Raw genomic sequence first — 19,569 nt, 5'->3', positions numbered from 1 at the left:
AAACAAAAACAAAAGTGCGAGTACTTTACATTTCATCACGTATTTAAAACTTTCACTTCACAATGGTTAAGTGCATTACTATAGAATTGTTTGAATAAAATGGAAATTTAACAAAATCCACGATACCGTTTTAATTCATCAGCAGTCTTTTTATTTTACCACTGCAGAACATAATGTCTCTTCTCTTACTAAGAAGGGTTACAGGTTAAGAGCTTGTTCTAGTTAATTTAGTTTAGCTTAGTTCTCAAAGTTGTCGCAGATTTTCATACTTCTGTAGGTACTTTGTTCGTATGGTTTGTGTTTTGCACACAATTAGGAAAAAATGCTTTGGTTATGTGAGCTTTTTTTAACGACGTAAAAAATCATCAAATGACCCCTCCCGCTGTGGGTTAGCAGTGGTGAGGGAGTGTCAGACTCTTACTGACTAAAAGCCGTCGTGTTCCGTCGTAGGCCTTATGTGCTAGGGCCGCGGTACCTCTTTCGAACAACCCGCAGCCCCGGCAGGCCTTGGCCCTGCTGGGCCCCTCTGGGGTTGCTGACATCTCTTTGAGGAGCGCGTGGAACAACGCGCGCCGCCGACACGGGTCTGTTGTCTAAAAACAGACATGAGCGATGAGCCACCCGAACTCACCGCCCACAGACCCACGCCTACGGTGGCCGGGAGTCGTCTCGCGACACCCGGCGCCCGTGGTGTCTACCTGCTCTAGCGCGGCGGCCGGGATGAGAGGTGCGAACTCTCTGACGTTCCGCCGCCTCCTTCTCGAGCATGACTGCTTCGCAGAAGGAGGCGACGGCATCCCATTCCCTTTCGCCCCGGACCATGGCTTGAACCAGGGCCGGACGCGAGAGGTCGCCGCCGCCCACAGCCTCGACGAGGACCCGGCGGTGCCCTTCCCACGCAGGGCACTCCTGGACTGTGTGGTCCACCGTGTCCTCGGGGCTATCCGCACAGTGGTGACACCCGGGCGCCTCCTCACGACCGATTCGATAGTGATAGATATCACGCCACCATAGTGGCGGTAAGTCCCCTCTTTAAGGAGTGGCTCGGGAGGAGTCACGGCGCCCTCACGTACCGCATGACGCAGGTCCTCACCGGACACGGTTGTTTCGGGAGGTATCTGCATCGAATTGGTTATGTGAGCTAAGTCAAACTCTTGCCGTCGTACCACAAAAAATACATCTCTAAATAAATAAAGTGTTCAACAGCTGTTTAAGGTTTTGTAGTATGGCTGTTAGTCTTGGTCTTGTAACGCTTAGAAAAAATGTTCTCATGCAATTTGTTACTGTTTGCTAGACCGAATAGGCCAGAAAAACATTAAAATTTGTGCTTGACACGGTGCCACACAACAGTGGAATCTTGCCTTAACACATAATAAATAAATAAAAAAAGTAAAGGAAAGAGGTTACAAACAAAACCTTACTATGTACCTAGTCCAAGTTATTTATCTAAATAAAACCCACTTCCGAGATAAACACATGATCTTGGAGCATTCTGCTTCTTTTCTGTCTTTAATAACATTAAACACTTAACAGAGCTATTTAAAAACAGCACAATCTTTCCAATCAATAGGATACGACGATTATAGAGAGAAAATACCAGATATTTGTAAACTGGGTCGGAAAAGCAGGAACTTGCCTCGGAAAACGAGTTCGTCGTAAGAAAAACGGACGACACATACAGAGAGATTATATTCACGCCTATGTACTTAGAAGTGTAGGCAGACATACATAGGTAAACTATAGGGAAATCCATTGAACCTAATTTATTAAAACCTCCCTATAATCATCTGCCTAGTCTTTTCCCAACTATGTTGGGGTCGGCTTTCAGTCTAAACTGATGCAGCAGAGTACCAGTGTTTTTCAAGGAGCAACTGCCTACCTGACCTCCTCAACCCAGTAACCCGGATGAACCCATAACCAAATGTGCTTTGGTAAGGCTGGTAATATATGGTCTACAATAAGTAATTTCCTGAAATAGCTTCTGTCCAATTAGTATTAACGTCATCCCGAGGGAGCTATTTGCCGCACTAGGATAAAATGCTTATGCCCTTTCTCAGGTACGAGACTAAACTAGGTATTATCAGTGTAACAAATCACAATTAAATTGATGCCACAATAACTCGCGATATCATTAATCTAAACTAGATTCCAAATAAAAGAACTATTGCTGCAATCTGCAACTGCAACAAATAACAAAAAACCAACGTTCTACAAAGCAAACTAAGCTACTATTAAATAACTTACACAACATAAAAATAAGACGAACAAAGTAAATAAACTGCTACTAGTGCCACAGTTACCGAGTTTTGCAATAAAAACAAAAAATAGCGCCATCTAGCCGCCGCTGTGTGGAACAAAAAGAATGTTACTATCATGGCCGACAACTTCATTCATAAGAACCTTTGTGTAACCTTGGTAAACATAACTTTATGAATGAAAACGTAATTTTATTGATAAAACCGGATACCTATAAGTTGTGTAAACAAAACAAATTAAGATTGTGATTTTTACACATACATAGTTATTATAATTGCCTTCGAGTTTTATTTGTGAGACAACATTTTGTAACATTCATTTTCTTTTTAACTAGACAATCGAATCAGCTGCAATCAAGATTAAACCCATGTCGTGTCTAATAGACAGCTAAAAATAAAAAGCATACCTACATCTGATCTAATAAGATTACAAAACTACAGTAATGATATTAATAACTGTCTGGCTAGACAACTAGACCAAATAAATCAGATCGCAACATGCAATGAAAAAACAAAACAAACTGGGTTGCAATGAAATTCATTCACAGCAAAGACTAACAAAACTATAGCAATCTTGAAAAAATAAATTAAAAATAAAGATCTATATTCACCGAGAGTTCGTTGACTCATTATTGCACTCTCGCGCAGCGGAGGAACCTTGAACTTTTGCTCTCTTTGCAAACTTGTCGTTGTAAACAAACTTGGCCGTGAAAATAGTTCCGTGGCGCGTCATGAGATGGCGCTGTTTTATATTGATTGTTGGTATAGGTTTATGTGATGCTGTACAATTTTAAGCTAATATAAGTATTTCTCTAAGCAAACTTTAACGTTAAACACAGTAAAAACCAAAACGCAATTGAAAATCAAAAAAAAATTATGAACCTCCAACATTGTGAACTTGAGTTGCAAAAGTGACAGGCAATTTGAAAAGAAAGTCTTTCGCCATAAAATACTCTATCGATCTTCTTTATTTTGATTTTATCTATTTTCCATAGATGGCATTATTTCGATTTTGATTATTTATTTAAATTCCTACAGCATGATTTATTAAAAATTATTGAAGTGGTTGAACATTTATTTGTGTTGACGGTGGCATATAATATTCATGTTTTACAAGAAGAGCTTTTTTTTGACCTATTTAAATTTTGATGCCCAGATTGTACGTATTGCGTATCTAATTTAAACAGTTTTCATAGCACCTACGACTGTGATTGCTTGCTGACTTAATTTTAAGGTGGTTTATTATGTATGTACTTAGGTACTTTCCCAATAATATGAACAGGCATTTTCTCACGCAAGATTTTTTAGCATTTTATAAAGCCAATTATGGTAACATCCATTATCAGATTTAATCAGATGAATAAATAGTACCTACTTCTTATCCATACAATTATATCATAATGAGAAACTTCGATTTCCCAAAGGGTTGCGGAGGTCAAACGCTAGCTTTGCATCGAACTAGAAACTTGCCTAGACTAAACATGCAAGTAAATACATACCTACATATCTATTTATATACAGCTACTGTTGAAAACAGCAGAGGAGTAGACTCCACGAGGTCAATGCTTTTGCTAGGACTCAGACACGAATTGCCAATATCTAAAACCTAATAAAAATAAAAATTGACTTATGAACATCTTGAGCAGTCGTTACGAGTAGCCAGAAAATCTGACAGCCAGTCTTACCAAGGGTTTTCAGGTTGCCTGGCTAATTGAAATGCAGAGTTCAAATAAGCGGTCGCACCAGGTAAAACATTGATACTCAGCTGCATCCTGTCAGACTAGCATAGTTGAGACCAACCCTACTATAGGTGGAAAAAGGCTAGGCAGATGATGATATTTTTTTAAACACCAGCTTTATTCATCGTTCATAATAAACATATTGATAACCAAAATGAAGGCTAATCGATTCTGTACATTAACAAATGACCTATCTAGCATGTAACAATGTATGCATGTTAGTACGTTCGTGAGTTCCTCTTCATAACATAGAGGAAACGCAAAGGAAACCACGAATGAAGACTTACATACTATTGATGCACGCGATTCTGCTCATGATAAGGAAGATTAAGACAATGAAGGAGGTTTTAATAATGTAATGATACGGTTTAGTGGCTAGGTTAATGTGGGCAGTAATTGATTAGTATCACGGTTTGGGAGCGTGAAATGTTGCGTTTAATATAGTAGTAGAATAATATGATTTGATGTTCATGATTTGGGAGACCATATAACATTAAAATGGAATCTGTAATTATCCCTTGTCTTAATTATGTTCATAGATTTGGAGTAAATATACTGCAATGTTAAGTCGGTCTAATTTTTGATCGGAGACATAAATCGGTCCGGAGATGATTGTAAACACTGCCTAACAACAAATATCAAGTGACAATTAAGCATGCAGTATGGTAGTTAGATCTTACTGTATTATCCTAAAATGCATATATTTTTAAGTTTGGTCTCGACATTATTGAGACACCGATGTAGCTAATGTACCACATACACTTGAAACTCCTACAAAACTACATTAAAAAATCCATCACATCTGTATCCAAAAAACTCCCATCACTTTCCTACAAAAATTCTTTCACGAGGATCTTCAAAACCAACAAGAACAGTAAAAGTAACTGTTCCATATATTTCCTCAACACCTTCGAAATCAAGAGCATGTCACGTCGAGTCAATTGGCACACTCATGCCTATCAGAGGCGTGACTGTATCAAGTATTTCTGTCTTGTCTTGTCAAACGCACGCTTTTAGAAATTGAAAGCTATTGTTTTACGAAGCATTGTTTGGTTTGTACACTTTCTGTTTAGCTTCTGTTTTGTTGTTATACTTGTTGTGAACTGTGGCTTCACCTGTTTCTATCACCTGATCTAGTTGTCCTTCATTTTTATCATATGAGATGTGAAATATGTTCATATGCTTGATTAGTTACACTAATTACTTCATTATTTACTTTAGAATTAATTTAAGTAGATGACATGCTGTGCGGTCTTATAGCAATCTCTTCCAGAAATCCTTAGGATCGATTGACAGTCTTTGTATGATTAAAATGACCTAAATTCTTTTTCAAACGGATTATCCAAAATTTTACTCAGGTTCTTAGCTTCCGACTTGCGTGCAAACTAACAAACACACTCCCCAGTTTTGTATAGTTATAGTGAAGATTATAGATTATGTGGTTGCTAGGCGTTATGGTGTGGGAACTTTATAGGTAATTGGTCTGTGAACTGGCTTCAAGTGCATTGAAATCAGAATTGATAGATGGTTACTTTGAACCGTCAGCCGAGTCTATGGAAGATTCGCTTATAAATAGATTTTGCAGTTTATTGGATTTGGAAGATTTCGCTTTTCTATTGAATTTCTAGGGTTGTCCAAGATCTATACTAACTAGCTGATGAGTCGGTTTGATAGAATGTCTTAATCTCAAGAACCAGTTGTTGGATTTGAAAAAATCTTTCAATACTAGATAGCTTATTTTTTTATAAAGGCTGTAGGTTACAATAATACTTATACAATTAACTCTAATAAACAGCAAAGCAATCTCTTGAAGATATTCTAACATAAATTGAATTTAAGGCTTTTCCTTTTCAGAATCACTTTAATTTCAAAAACCGTAAATGCCCCAGTAAGCACAGGAACTTAAGTTTCTTCTTCAAATATTGCGTAAACATCATTTAAAATAAAGAGTATTTTTGTAATTGTATTAGCACGTGTCGTTACGCTTTTTAAATTGAGAGTCAAGTTGGTCTCTAAATAGGACCGTTTACTTTCCTCATTATTAATTTATAGTTGTTTAATTAGACTTTCTTTTACATTAATTAGAAATAAACATGTGGTTTTGTATCGTATTAGAAAAAATACAATATTTGCATCCATCGAAAGAAGCACGTCTGCTTCCAAAGTTCTAACACATTCTTTACCTCTGTTTTTGGCTGTCAACATTTTTATCTTATCAAGCCAAATTATTTCTTCAACATCCTTTATTTCTTCCTTTGAAACAGTATGTCTTTCTTTTTCCTATTATGTCTACATTCTTCAGAAATCTTTATTACTTCTCTATTATTTTACTCGACTAAGGGGCATATTTTTCCTTATTGTATATATTTTTGATCTATTATGTGTTAGTGTGTATAAGCGTCATAACTTACATGAATAATGTATATTTTTTTTTCTTTGTAATCCTATACTTTTTACCTATAAACACTTTTTACCTTTTGCCTGTTTCAACATCAAAAGGGAAAACAGTGACAACAAATGCCAACTGTTTTAGAAACTTAATCTTTTTGGCATCTACCTCACGTTTGAGCCAGACGGAAGTTTTGCCAACATTTAGGTCATCAAGAATGTTAGTATGTAGTAAGTAATTGAAGTCTAGTAGCCAGTAACTGGTCGTCTGGGTCATTACTGAGGAATGTGGTGACCTATACGGACCTGTTTGATAAGCATGTTCTGTTCTGTTGTTATACTTTGGGGGATGATCAGAATTTTAATTGTGTTGTCATCGAAAACTGTCATTGGCTTTTAATGTAGGCAGGTTTGGAAATAGAGGTGTGTATTTATAATACTGTAAGAAGTATAATTATGGATGAAAGAATCGTCAACTTTTGGCATTCTTTAGCAAATATTGCCAAAATTCTTGAAATATGAAAAACTTTAGATTTTTGTTTCCTTTCAGGAAGTTTTTTGGTGTAAATACCCTATAGAAAGTTGTAAAGGGAAAAAATAACACAAAGAAATATTAAAACAACTGTTATATTTAGTTTATTTGGGTGGTTCATAATAAATTATAACAGCTACAAGAATGAGCAAAGATTTGTACACACGAAGACATCACCTAAGATAAATATATACATAGTATAAATACATATAATATAACAACAAACGAAGATGCAAACAATAATATTTTACTTATATACGTCAATACGAAACATATTTACAAAAGCTATATAAAAGTAAATAAAGAAAATGAAAATATAGATCGACTAGTAGGAAATGAACACATACTTGATAATTGATACTAAAATAAAAAATAATAGCCTCCTTGGCTTTGCCAGTCGGTTAGAGGTGAACAAAAAATAATAATTAAAGCTATTGATATCGTAAATACATTTGTACTTTAAGAAAATTATACTAATAATAAAAAACAGGTACATTGTAGTGATAATAAAGTAAAGGAAAGACGTCAAGATTTAAAAAGAAATCGGCGATGCTAATGAAACAATTCGAGACAAGATTCACTCGTTCAACAATTAACAATAAAATAATTTAAATAAATTATTAAATAATAAATTAAATCGTTATGAGGTCCAAACTAAGTACATGAAGATTAACCATGGCCCTTGGGACTTAGATCTATCTTAGGTTTTAGTTGGAGTATGCGCTGTAGGCCAGGTTTTGGGCGTCCGCAGACCTGCCCCAACCACCGTGGCCGCCACCTCCGTGACTGAAGTGTTCTTCATGGTGTGGGTGAGCTACGACTTCGTAGCTTTCATGGTGCTCACTCTTCGACAGGAGTTTCTTGAGGAGGACCAAAGCGGAGGCCAGGAGAGCAGCCTTGGCGAGCATCAGACCCTTGACAGCAGCGAAGGCGATGATACCGAGGAACAGAGGGATGAGGGACTGAATCTTCAGCTGGAGGAGGGCAAGGATGGGGAGGAGCTGCTTCAGCTTCTTCTTCTTTCCACGGCCTGTGAAGAAAACAAAGCTTTTATAGACGACTGTTGATGATCAGGTGCTAGAAATTGATTGTTACTTCATTGAAGTTTAGAAAATGATTTAGAAGACGAAATAAAATATTGAAATGTCTAACTATGAAGAGGTTGGATTTGCTCCAACAAAGTCTATAATGAAGTAAAAGTTTCCGAGGAAATTCAATGCACAATTAGAAAATCTAGCAGCTGTAAACGACCACATAAAATGAATAGACGACTGAATTTATAATGCGCAATAAATTATTAAAAGTAATGAGTTAAAATTATCTAAAAAGCACAGCATCGATAGCAAAACATCGTTGGCTCGGAAGCTTATAAATTTTAATTAACTTAATACACTTTCTAGTCGAGGTTACTGTATACTACGTACTTGCAGTCGGTCGAATAAGAAAAGGTGTTTGTAGGCAATCGCGGTATTAGAATTTAAAATAGCCGCGTGCCCAGTTTAGATAATTTACTATTTAGGTTCAAATGTTAATCGACTATGGAAACTTCATTGAGATTCAATGTCCTTACCAACTGAAATTGAAATTCACCATGTAACAGCAGGTTTGCATAACCCCATTCACCTAGAAAGTGTTTGGTAGCAATTGGAAAGCTTCGAGCCTACATCCATATTTCGTTAGCAAGATTATGCCTGGAGCATTACTTTTACTCGTTTCTTGATAGAGATTTCGATCGCGTCTTAGCGGAACTTGAGAACTAGTTGGGCCTACATAGTCGACGTGTACTATGGCCATCTAGCAAAAACCAGAAACAGTCCGCTTTCCACGATAATCAACCTTGTTAATGGGTTAGAGAAACCCTCTTGAGACTCGTTCGGACGTTTTCTAGCTTCTCATGGTGTTCCGGATGTCCGTTTCAAATTTTCTATATTTCGTAATGTACCTGTTTTAGTTTCGGTATTAATCATCCCGTCATGTGTAACATCAGATTAATTTTTGATCGTACTTTCTATTTTAAAATTCTCATGCGCGCCGAACAGGTTTTGGCATGTTTTAATTTATTTGGCGAGAGTTATGCAGGGAATTATATGAACATGACTTACTACTTTTTACTTTTATGATGTTACCATGAGAGTCTATGTCGTGACTTGTTTAATGTTAAATGTAATTGAGAGCTTTCTGGATGGTTTTCTCTACAACAGTGACTTGCAATTTGGGAGGCCATAACTTTTTATTGATACCATCGAAATTGCCTGAAACCAGTTTTGTGAGTTCGAGAATGAGCTGCTTACATAATATTCAGTTTCATAATCGCCGTAACGAATTGGCAGAACGAACTGTCTTAAACAACCGACAATGAGCCGTGAAATTGTTTAGTCATACTTATGTTATTACTACTTATATTAGTAGCAGCTTTTGTTTTATAGATGATGAGAATTTGATTGAACTTTTGAGAGAATTTCTTGCCCTTTTTAACAAGGTTTCATTGTGCATCTTTTGGGAACTGCCCATGGTTGTGTTTCTCATATACTTTCACTTGTTTCGTTGAAATAATTTGATCAGTTACGAGAATTGCACCTTAATGATATAGTAGATGTTAAATACAGGTTCCATGGTGATAAATCTGTGCTTTTTTTGTGTGAACATCGTTTTTGGACGATACACGTGTAATTATTTTTGGTTTGTGAGAATAATATTACGCACGAGTCATTTTTATGAGAAGTGTGTTAGGAAGTTCAGAATTATTCTTTCCTTAATTTCACTTAATGGAAGCCTAGTTTCGTAGGCTATTTTTAGCATACTATTTATTGATTATTATAGTCTCTTGAGCTTAGCGTGTAATGTAGCTTTTGCATAGCGGAAAAAATGTGTTCTATATTTTTTGCTTCTTCCTCCGATTAAAATTACTAATCGATTAAGTAGCTCGCCTCATTGACAATACTAATTCGCAAATTACAAAAAAATCAGTACTAACCTTCCTCAAGGGACCTCTTCATATCCTCGACAGTGCTCTTAGGCATGCGCAGCTGGATGACATGGTTCTCCATGAAGTCGGCAGCAGCATCCACTAGCCTGGCTTCCACCTGGTTTTCTCTAGCTTGAGGTTCTTCAGGAAGAGGCTCATATGACCTGGCAGAGCGAGAAGTGCCGAGGTTGTAGATCGCGAGGCCATCAGCAAGTTTCAACTCCCGCGCAGACGCCGCGTTTTCTAGGAATCTCATCGATTTTTCCTGTGGGAAGAGAAATTAAGGATAAGTAATTTTGATTTTGTTAATATTAACATAGAATTTAGAAGTGATAAATGTGGGCATTGATGGTAGAGTTATAATTGTAAGGTTGTTAATTACTATCTCATTGTTATTTATCGAAGAAGGTTCTAGGCGTCAATACAAATATACCGATGAACTTGAAAGCTTGCTAGACAAGAAAGCAAGTATTTGTGTAGACAGTGAGTTAGCGTCAAATAGCTTTGCAAACATTTGCCGTTTAACTTGAAGTGCTAAATCATTAAGTTGTTACACAGTTGGTGCTTGATGGCGGTGATTTGCAAGTAAATAATAACTGGATGGTTAAAGTTAAACCAGATCTAGTTAAATGAGATGATCCAGTTTTGAACTAGAGTTTTAGATTTGATTGATAAATTGGGCAGTCAAATGTTATGAATAAAGAGTTAAGTTAAGAATAGTGAGGTGTTAATTGGATTGAAAATGGAGATTTTTTGACAATCGTAATAAAATTGAAAGATTAATTGTTCTAATTAGCTTTTGTGCTATAGTATAAATTAATTATGAAATAAATAGAATCTAATGAATGAAAATAAACAGATTTTTCTAGATTTGAGATAGTTTTTTTTAAGTAGCACAATTAAGATTAATTAACATTGGGACTTTTTAGATAATTAATGAATAAAAAATTTATATAGTGACAGAGAATAAAAAGCAAAGAGAGCTTTGAAAAAGTATAGAGTCAAAAATTGAGAATGATGAAGAAGTTGATTAAAGGGACCGAAGATGATGACCAAAGCTCAAGTCCAAGGGACACACTTGTAACACAACACAACACACCTTAATGCACATCCAGACATCTTCCTCGGCACAACTCTTGACGACCCCGACGACTGATCCAAGGACGTCATCCTCAGAAGCTGCTGGCTTGCAGCTCACAGCTGCCACACACACTAAGAGTACAATAAAGGCCTTCATTTTGGTCCTACACTCCTTCACGGTGGTAAGTGAAATGTAGTGTGGGGACTACCAGAAAGCGGTTTTATTCTACGGCCCCCCACTTCGGGGTACGAGCCGAAATGCGCAAGTGAGGAGCGTGTTACGAATGTGATAGAAGCGAATACAGGTGGAATACTTTTTTTTTATGATGGTGATGATTATGCTGTAGGGAAGATTGATTTTTATGGGTCCTGTTTTATCGTACACGAAATTGTAGGTTCTCTTTTTAAAAGCCGCAATTCAAAAAGCCAATGCCTACGTAATTGTAGCAAAGCTGCCTATCAAGATTAGTTATAAAATTGGGAGTAATTTAAGGTGAAATTTTTTGACACGTGAGTTTAATAAATTAGTACGTTGAAACTAGATGGTCAGGTGCATATAAGTTATTCATGTTTTGGTAAATGTGTTAACTCTGATGTAATATTGCATAAGAAACCATAAAAACTGGTTGATAGACTGATTTGCATTTCAAATTTTGTATCGTTGTATATTTTTAGAAATATTTGACTCTTGCTTATCAACTGCTGTTGCTATGTTTCCTGATTCTTTGATTTTGTTATATAGGTCAAATACGAAAAAAACCTTAGTAATAACTATAACTTCAGGTCTTATAACGTTAATTAACTATTCTTCATTAATGTCATTTGTGTAAAGTTTTACGATATTATAAACATCGTTTTGTTCATTAGTTCTATCAATGAAGGCTAGCATAGTGTGCGTTGTATCGGGGGCACAACTAGTTCCTTTAAGCAAAGCGGGTCTACACTAGGTCAGGAAACTACTAGGATAGACGAACACAAGAGAAAATATAGCCAAGCCTAAGTATCAAAATAATTTTCTTTAATATCTTAAAAGAAATAAATGCGTGAATTAAAGCCACACGCATAATTTATATACTTTCTTTTGAGTCGGATGTGAAACTAAAATATGTGTAATTTTAATATAATACCTTTCGTTTGAACATGTTTTATTATGTACAGCGGTCACGCCGGCTATTTTCAAAGGGTCACGTAGATACTCGTATTGTTTGGTTGACTTATTATGTATTGTTGTATATTTATCTGTCGTTTAATATCTGTCTTTATAAGTATCTTGTGCAATGTCATCATCACATTTATTATTTGATATCATCGATCATATAGCTTTCGACATTGAACACTGCTCCTAGTGAAAAGAGACTTTATTCAGAATTTGTATGTACTTGAGTTTAGTGCAAGTTCATTTATTACCTACTCATTAATGAAATAGTCATTATCATTGAAATTTTTTCATTAAACATACAATAACCAATATCCTAAAAGGTTACGATCAAACTATAGAAGCTTATGAAAACAAAAAGTATTTTCTACAATTCCATATCAAATTACCTACTACATCCTCAAAAAATTGAAAACAGCAATCATGCACATTTCAATTTCTAAAGTACAGTATCAAATAACAAAAAAGCACATGATTAACATAATTTGAGTAATCGTCTTGTTAGAAACTTCCGTTTCCATATGTAGGGCGAAACGGTCAGTCTGAACGTGTGCACAGATACTTACATTGAGGGCTCTGGGTGCTCTTCAATTGGTCACTGCTATTCATTCATTTACATCGTCTACCATAACTTGACTCGCTTCGATAGCTTTATCTTCTTCATCTATAGTTACCAATCCATCAATTTTGATACCTCCCAATTCATTTCCAAACATGCCTGCATCTCAAGTAAGACTGGTTGTTGCCATCTCAATGAACTTTTCACCAATTTCATATTTATGTAGATGGTTTCTAAAAAAAAGTGATAGTGGTGCGTGTGAATCGTTTTTGGTCGAATTATGAGTGGTTTCGCTAATGGTCAGTACGTTGTAAATGATGATTGAAGTTTAAGAATTATTGTGTTATGTAAAACAAGAGCAAGTTACTTGATTGCTGGTTTATTTATAGAACGATGAAGATGTGTGGTTAGTATACTGTTAATGGAAGTAAACAGAAGACTTTGTACTGTTGTATTTTGGGGAACAAATTGGTGTCGGTTTGTAACTTTCTGTTACTCTTGTTTTCATTTCGTTGTAACAATACTCAATAGTAGTAGTAGGATTACTCAATAGTTATTTTGTAGAGTTCAATTTTCAAGTTAAATGAAATTGTCATGATTAGGTTTGCCTTCATCAGTTCAACTAATTGACAGCGATTTTTCTTTAGTTTATTCTTTAATGTCTTCGTCACATTAAAAATTAACTACTTTCAAAGCCAGGAATTGGTTCTTAGCAACAGATGAACCTCAACACAAAATACCTATCTGAATGAATCACACTTATGTTGCACAATCGATCGTTGCCAAAGATTTTGGACTTTGTACCCCAAGCTTCTTTTAAGTGTACGAATGCTAATATTGATCTTTCTCCTGTCTTAAGGTATTCAGAATAGTTAGATGTTCTAGCATAGCTTGATTAGAAATGACCGATACTTTATTGAAATCAGTCCATTTTCTTTTATCATTAGGTTCCCAATTCCTTCTTTCAGTTATTCTTCAATTTCTTCAATTCTAACAATCATTTCAAGTTCTTTCAATTTTTACAGATTATTATGTTCGTCTTTTCTAACAAGGTTGACCACATTCAAAAGAAAGCCTATCATTTCAAAATTAAGACCCTAAACTTGAAACTCGGCACTCAAATTACTATGATTACCCCCTTAGGCTATAAGTCGTGAAGTTATAGAAATACGTACTTTTGTATGATTTCTAAAATTGCATAATCGTGCAGGTGTTCAGACGGTATATTTTAATTCGTATTATGCTCTCGCGTGAACACAATTTTTTATGTAATGTCCGGTATAGTACTGCGAATATCATTTCCTATTTTTTTTTCGTTGCTGTTCTATGAGTTTATTAAATTTTGTTTAGGAAATGTAATGTTTGCGTCTGTTGTATATCTTATTTTAATTAAGCTGTGTGATTATTTATTTTTTAAATACTATTTACCTAACCAGCCATTTTAATAGCAGTAAATAAGTGAATTAGTTAACATATGTATTTATTTTTCCCTGCATAACTTTCATTGTCGACAACACTGCTTATAACTTTAAGCGGCTATGTTTACAGAACCAAGTCCAAATCGCTTTATCCATTTAAGAGTTACAGTGCCAAAAAACGACACTTAGTTACAGTAGAAAGACATATTGATCAAACTTAAAAACCACGACTCAAAAAGAGGGGTGCTCTTTTTGAGTCGTGGTTTGATAACATAATGACACATTCTGAGGTCAAATTAACATATAAATACGTCTTCAAAAACCTACCTATACAGGGTTACTGGTAAGTAGACCGCATCCTTTCAGGAGGTGATAGTATAGGTCAATACGGACAAATTTGACCCTGGGATACACTGGGCAAAAGTTAACCCGTTTCAAGATAATCGAATTTCAAGATCAGTCGTCTAGTCGTCGTAGGTACACGTATAAATTTTCATTATTAGTCAAAAGTCTCGTTTTTGTGGATTTTTGTGTGTTTTTGGATAGAAGATGAATCATTTCATATTAACAAACCATAAAACTGTACAAATCACAGAGGAAATTATAGCGAACAGCAATTACTTTTTTAGTAGATATTTTCTCAAAAATATTACTCTTCATTTTTTTGTGCAGAATACTTTAAAAACATCTACATTTATCTAGCTATCCAAAAAGCCACAAAACACGCAAAAATCCGCAAAACCGACACTTTAACTAGGAATAAAAATGTATACGTGTACCTAGACGACTTGTAAAGAAAAGATCTTGAAATTCGATTATCTTGAAACGAGTTAACTTTTGCCCAGTGTATCCCAGGGTCAAATTTGTCCGTATTGACCTATACTATCACCTCCTGAAAGGATGCGGTCTACTTACCAGTAACCCTGTATATCCGCAAATATAAAAGAAGGGAGTGTCTGCATCCGGCGGCATAACAATTAAGTAGGCGAATAAAATTCCGATACAAACGCGGTCGCCATCTGTAATAACAAGGTAGCCACACACATAGTCATTACGTGAGCATTTTATATTAGAGTGAGGTTTGTTCTGTTATTGTAAGTAGTGTTTATAGTTTGGGATAAGTTGTTTTTGTTCTGCAAAAGAAAACTGCTGATCTTGATTCTCAACTCCAGCTGCAGAAGAACACCGGACAACGCCGTCTTCCGCCCCCATTAACCGACGTAGGGGACTCGGGGAAGTCACCGTTCCCTATCCCTACCCCTACCATCGGACACAAGGTGGTGGCGCGAGCCCCTGGAGCGATGCACGGGGTAGGCTAACACCTCAATTCCCCATCTAGATGATGCTGCCAACAATAGCGCTGGCCAGCGGAAGAATTTGGATTCCCGCAGCCTCCAGCTCCATGGCCATGACGATTTTAACATTTTAAAATTTCTAAATAGCTATCACGGTTCATGAGACAACCTGGTGACAGACGGATGGACGGACTTAGTAATAGAGTCCCGTTTTTCCCATTCGTTACTATTACTATTTCCGGAACCCTAAAAAAAACTGTTATCATTTTTTGGAATTGACTATAAATGAGTTGGCTTTTGGGGACAAATCTTCCATGTTTCCTTAGGAGCTGTTCTCATTTAAATAATTTCTCAGATGCAATATTCACGATATAACTACAATGTATATCTCGTAAAGTGAAGACTAAACTTTTTGTAACAACTTCATGCTATTGTTACAAATGAATGAAAAACGTAATACATGTTCGCCAATTATATAGCACGGTAATTGTTATCGTGTATACAAGTTAGTGTTCGTTATTGAGTTAAGCATGAATGTAGATTTAATTAGTTTTTCAATAGTATGTCTTTTTGTTAAATACTTTTACTGAATACGTTATACCTATTTATGATAAATGGATAACTATTATTTGTCACGCCACGGACTAGGGGTTTGTTGCGCCACTTCTTCTTCCCACCAAAATCACATAGGAAGTGAAGGGCGTTTTGGGGGCTGTCTTTTGTTAATTAATTTCAAAAAGTGCTGATTTGCAGCCAACTTTGTGTAGGTTAAATGATTTTGAGTTTGAGTTCGCAACTAATAGCTGACTTGACAGTGGCAACATGGAGAGCTTTTTTTAATGACATAAGAACTTAGCCAATCTCGCAAGTATTCCAAGAATTAAAAAATCTGGAAAATTCATGAGATCATTGTCGATCATAGTTTTAATACAAACACCCAAAAATAATGATATCCTACATATACCTACACATAATAGCACGTTTGTAAGTCTGTTGTTCATTTGTAACTCTTTCACGCTTAAACTACTTGATAGATTTTTATGAAACTGGGCTGTTATATAGCTTACCTTTATCAGGAATAGGTTACATTTTATATCGGAAATTAAAGCTTGCATACTTAATACAAAATATTCATAACGGGAACTCTTTTCTCTAAAAATCCTCAAGGTCACCTACCGTAAAAATAAGCAAAAGTGAAACAGATCTAGTTTCTTAACATTATGACTAGAAATTGTTTTATTTTATACGAATTCCGGCTTATCATGAAATTATTCAACTTTCTTTAGCTTACACGAGTAATGTGCGTCATAGACAATTTTTTTCTAGGAAAACTTAAATAAAAAGTAAAAGTGGATTTTTATAGCGCAATTATAGTTTCTGTGACAGTTCAATGACCTGTGTATGTCTAAGTTTTTTCTGTATGCATCATTAAGATATAATCTGTTTATTTACTAGTTTAAGCCAGTTTTTTTCTATACTAAAATCGACTAGATATCAACATAATCCAGGTATCCATATTTATAATATGAGTTTGTTTGAAGAAAAAGACATGTTGCGCCGACCCCAAATGATTTGGGAACAGGGCAGGAAGATGATGACGATGATGTTTGTTTGATGGTGCTAATTTCAGGAACTACTGATTGTTTTAGTATTTGATAGCAGAGAACTAGCTGTAATTACTTAATGACCATGTCTACATACTGAAATATAGGCGGTTCATTTATGTAGATTAGATTATCTCGTTCAAATAAACAAACTCTTCAGCTATACGTATAAGTGCCTAATAGAATGAAGAAAATTATAGATATTTGTGTAACGAAAGACAAAGGAATTTCCTGCACTTATAGACGGAAGAAAAATGCAAATGGACCTATAAAAAATCCTCAGGAATTTCCTGGGCGCCACTGCACGTTCCAATCCTCAAAGATTAGCAAGTTAGATATAGATTACTGAATAAAGATCTAGCTCAGAGTTTGTATTCTAGGCTCGTTAGCTAGTGCAAGTTCAGTGTGTCATCGAGTGCAGTTACCTTTCTGCAGTCGGTTGTGTTTTGCTTTAGAAGTTGCATCAAAAAGTCTGTCATTTTGTATGTTAGGAATCGAACTTTCGAGGGCTGCGGGTTTTTTGCAATAGTTTTAAGGCATCTGCATTTTTGAAGAGCTGGAAAACTACGAAAGGACCGGGGGAAAATAGGCTAATAAGTAGGTACTGGTCTTCTCTTTAATTATGTTATTGCTGAGATTAGTTATTAAACAAGAAGAAAAGTGAGAATACCAACAAATACTTTAACTATAACAGTCCGAAGTTGTCTACTATTGACTTCACGATAACTACTTATGAATATAATGGCGGCTGTTCTCATATAAGGAGATCAGCCAGCTGCGCAGGACATATTATAGTACACGAGCATTTGCACAGATACGAGTGCACTCACTATTCCTTCACTCTCATAACCCGATGGGACGGCAATCCGACACCGGAAAGAGACGGGTGAATCAATCACCAACTTCCAGACTACGGGCTGCTTCGTGCAAGTTTTAAAAAGCCACAAAGTGATTTCGGCCCGACCCTGGAATCGAACCCGAGACATACAGTCAAATTATGGAACACAAATGATATACTTCGGAGCAGTAAAGTTTGATGAGAACAGAAATGACCAAGTTGCTAAAATATACGTAAAGAAAAGAGAGTGAATGAAAATGAAGACTGAATGACATTCAAGTTTTGAATGCACAACTGTAAGGAAAACCGCAACACTTGTTTTATTAAAGTGCCTTTTTTATTTAACTTCATGTAAGATCAAAATGAATGCGTTGGGTACAAGAGTAATAATGGTTTGTAATAATAGTAGTAAACAGACCAAATTAAATTAGAAATTAGATCATGTATCATATCCATTTTCTAATCCTATTCTAGCATAAAGTTTTTAGTACCTACTAAGATTTTTCATTATTATCTATTGATTTCCTTAAAGATACATTCAAAGATAAAGACAAAATTCTATGATTATTTTTCCAATAGCTTTTCTTTGCAATTTATTTTACTGTACAAGATAAGTCACCTGAAACATTTGCCCCTTTTAATAATTTTGTCATCCCAATATAACTGAGGATCAAAAACTACTATCAAAATAAAAGCATTTTTTTTTTGTTAAATGTTCATCAAAAGAGCCGCATCCAAAAAAGCTCCACAAACTACCTCACCCGCGCGCACGTGTCACAATGAGCGTCATCACGCGAAATATCGATACATCGTCGATTCTGCCTCGTAATAAAACTTTCATCGACATCGAGTGTCGATAGTGATGCAACGTACAGCTGTAATTTCGACGTACGAAAGTTTGATCCGATTTTTTTTCTTGAGGTACGCTCGATTTTTTTTGTATTGAGTTATTTGGTGTAATGGTTACTTGGCTTGATTGTAGGTCAAAATGTAGATCTAAGCTAGGTTATATTTTGCATTTGTGCTATTATTACAATGAGGAATGTTTGTTTTTTTTTTTTGGCCACAAAGGCTCCGAAACCACTGAAACAATTTCAAATATTATTTCACTGTTAGGAAGGTACATACACTACCTTTGGGTGACATAGATTTTTTTTTTTATCCAGCTATAGGAAGTAGTTTATTGGATGCGACCGGAACCGCAAGTTTCAGCTTTGTCGATTTGTGTTAGGCGTCATCTAAAACTTCTTAAATCATGCAAAAAGCATACTTGTAAATTAGAAACAGTATTCTTGTATTGTAGTTGTGTAAAAATATAATTTAAATAAATCAAATTAAGTTAAGGCAGAAAATACATGACCTACACTACATAAGTGATTCACTATTCGCCAATTTTTTTTCGACAAAACAACCAACATTCTTCAACGCATCATTCTTCGAAAGACTATCAAATTCCTTGATACCGGACATCCAATTCTAATTACATCATTGTGACAAATTTTCTCTCACGTCTTAACACTCGTAACTCGAATACATATCATGCGATTATTCGATTATTCGCATAATCGACTTTCGACGGACGACTTCGATGTGGGCTTTAATGAATCGATTTGAATTGCAATCGGATGACCGTTGCTAGACGGTACCGTTTTATTTCAATTCCGATTTTCGAAATATATAATTTTTTCAGTGAAATCTATCTTTCAGATTGGTTGTGCACGTAGTAATTAAAGTATACCA

At 35.6% G+C, this 19,569-nt stretch overlaps 1 protein-coding gene across 1 annotated transcript; it reads right to left on the bottom strand.

The window, feature by feature from the left end:
* Nucleotides 1-6,993: 6,993 nt before the first annotated feature.
* Nucleotides 6,994-11,162, bottom strand: LOC110375918 (uncharacterized). Its single transcript, XM_021334218.3, has 3 exons — nt 10,979-11,162; nt 9,889-10,144; nt 6,994-7,944 (listed from the first exon to the last, which is right to left on the bottom strand). Exons 1-3 carry the CDS (start codon nt 11,114-11,116, stop codon nt 7,622-7,624), a joined length of 717 nt encoding a protein of 238 aa, XP_021189893.3. The 5' UTR covers nt 11,117-11,162; the 3' UTR covers nt 6,994-7,621.
* Between the last annotated feature and the right edge of the window lie 8,407 nt (nt 11,163-19,569).

The sequence above is a fragment of the Helicoverpa armigera genome, chromosome 21 (assembly GCF_030705265.1).
Source record: "Helicoverpa armigera isolate CAAS_96S chromosome 21, ASM3070526v1, whole genome shotgun sequence".
Lineage (NCBI taxonomy): Eukaryota > Metazoa > Arthropoda > Insecta > Lepidoptera > Noctuidae > Helicoverpa > Helicoverpa armigera.
Note: the sequence above shows the minus strand (reverse complement) of the source record. Positions and strands in the feature narration are given on the sequence as shown.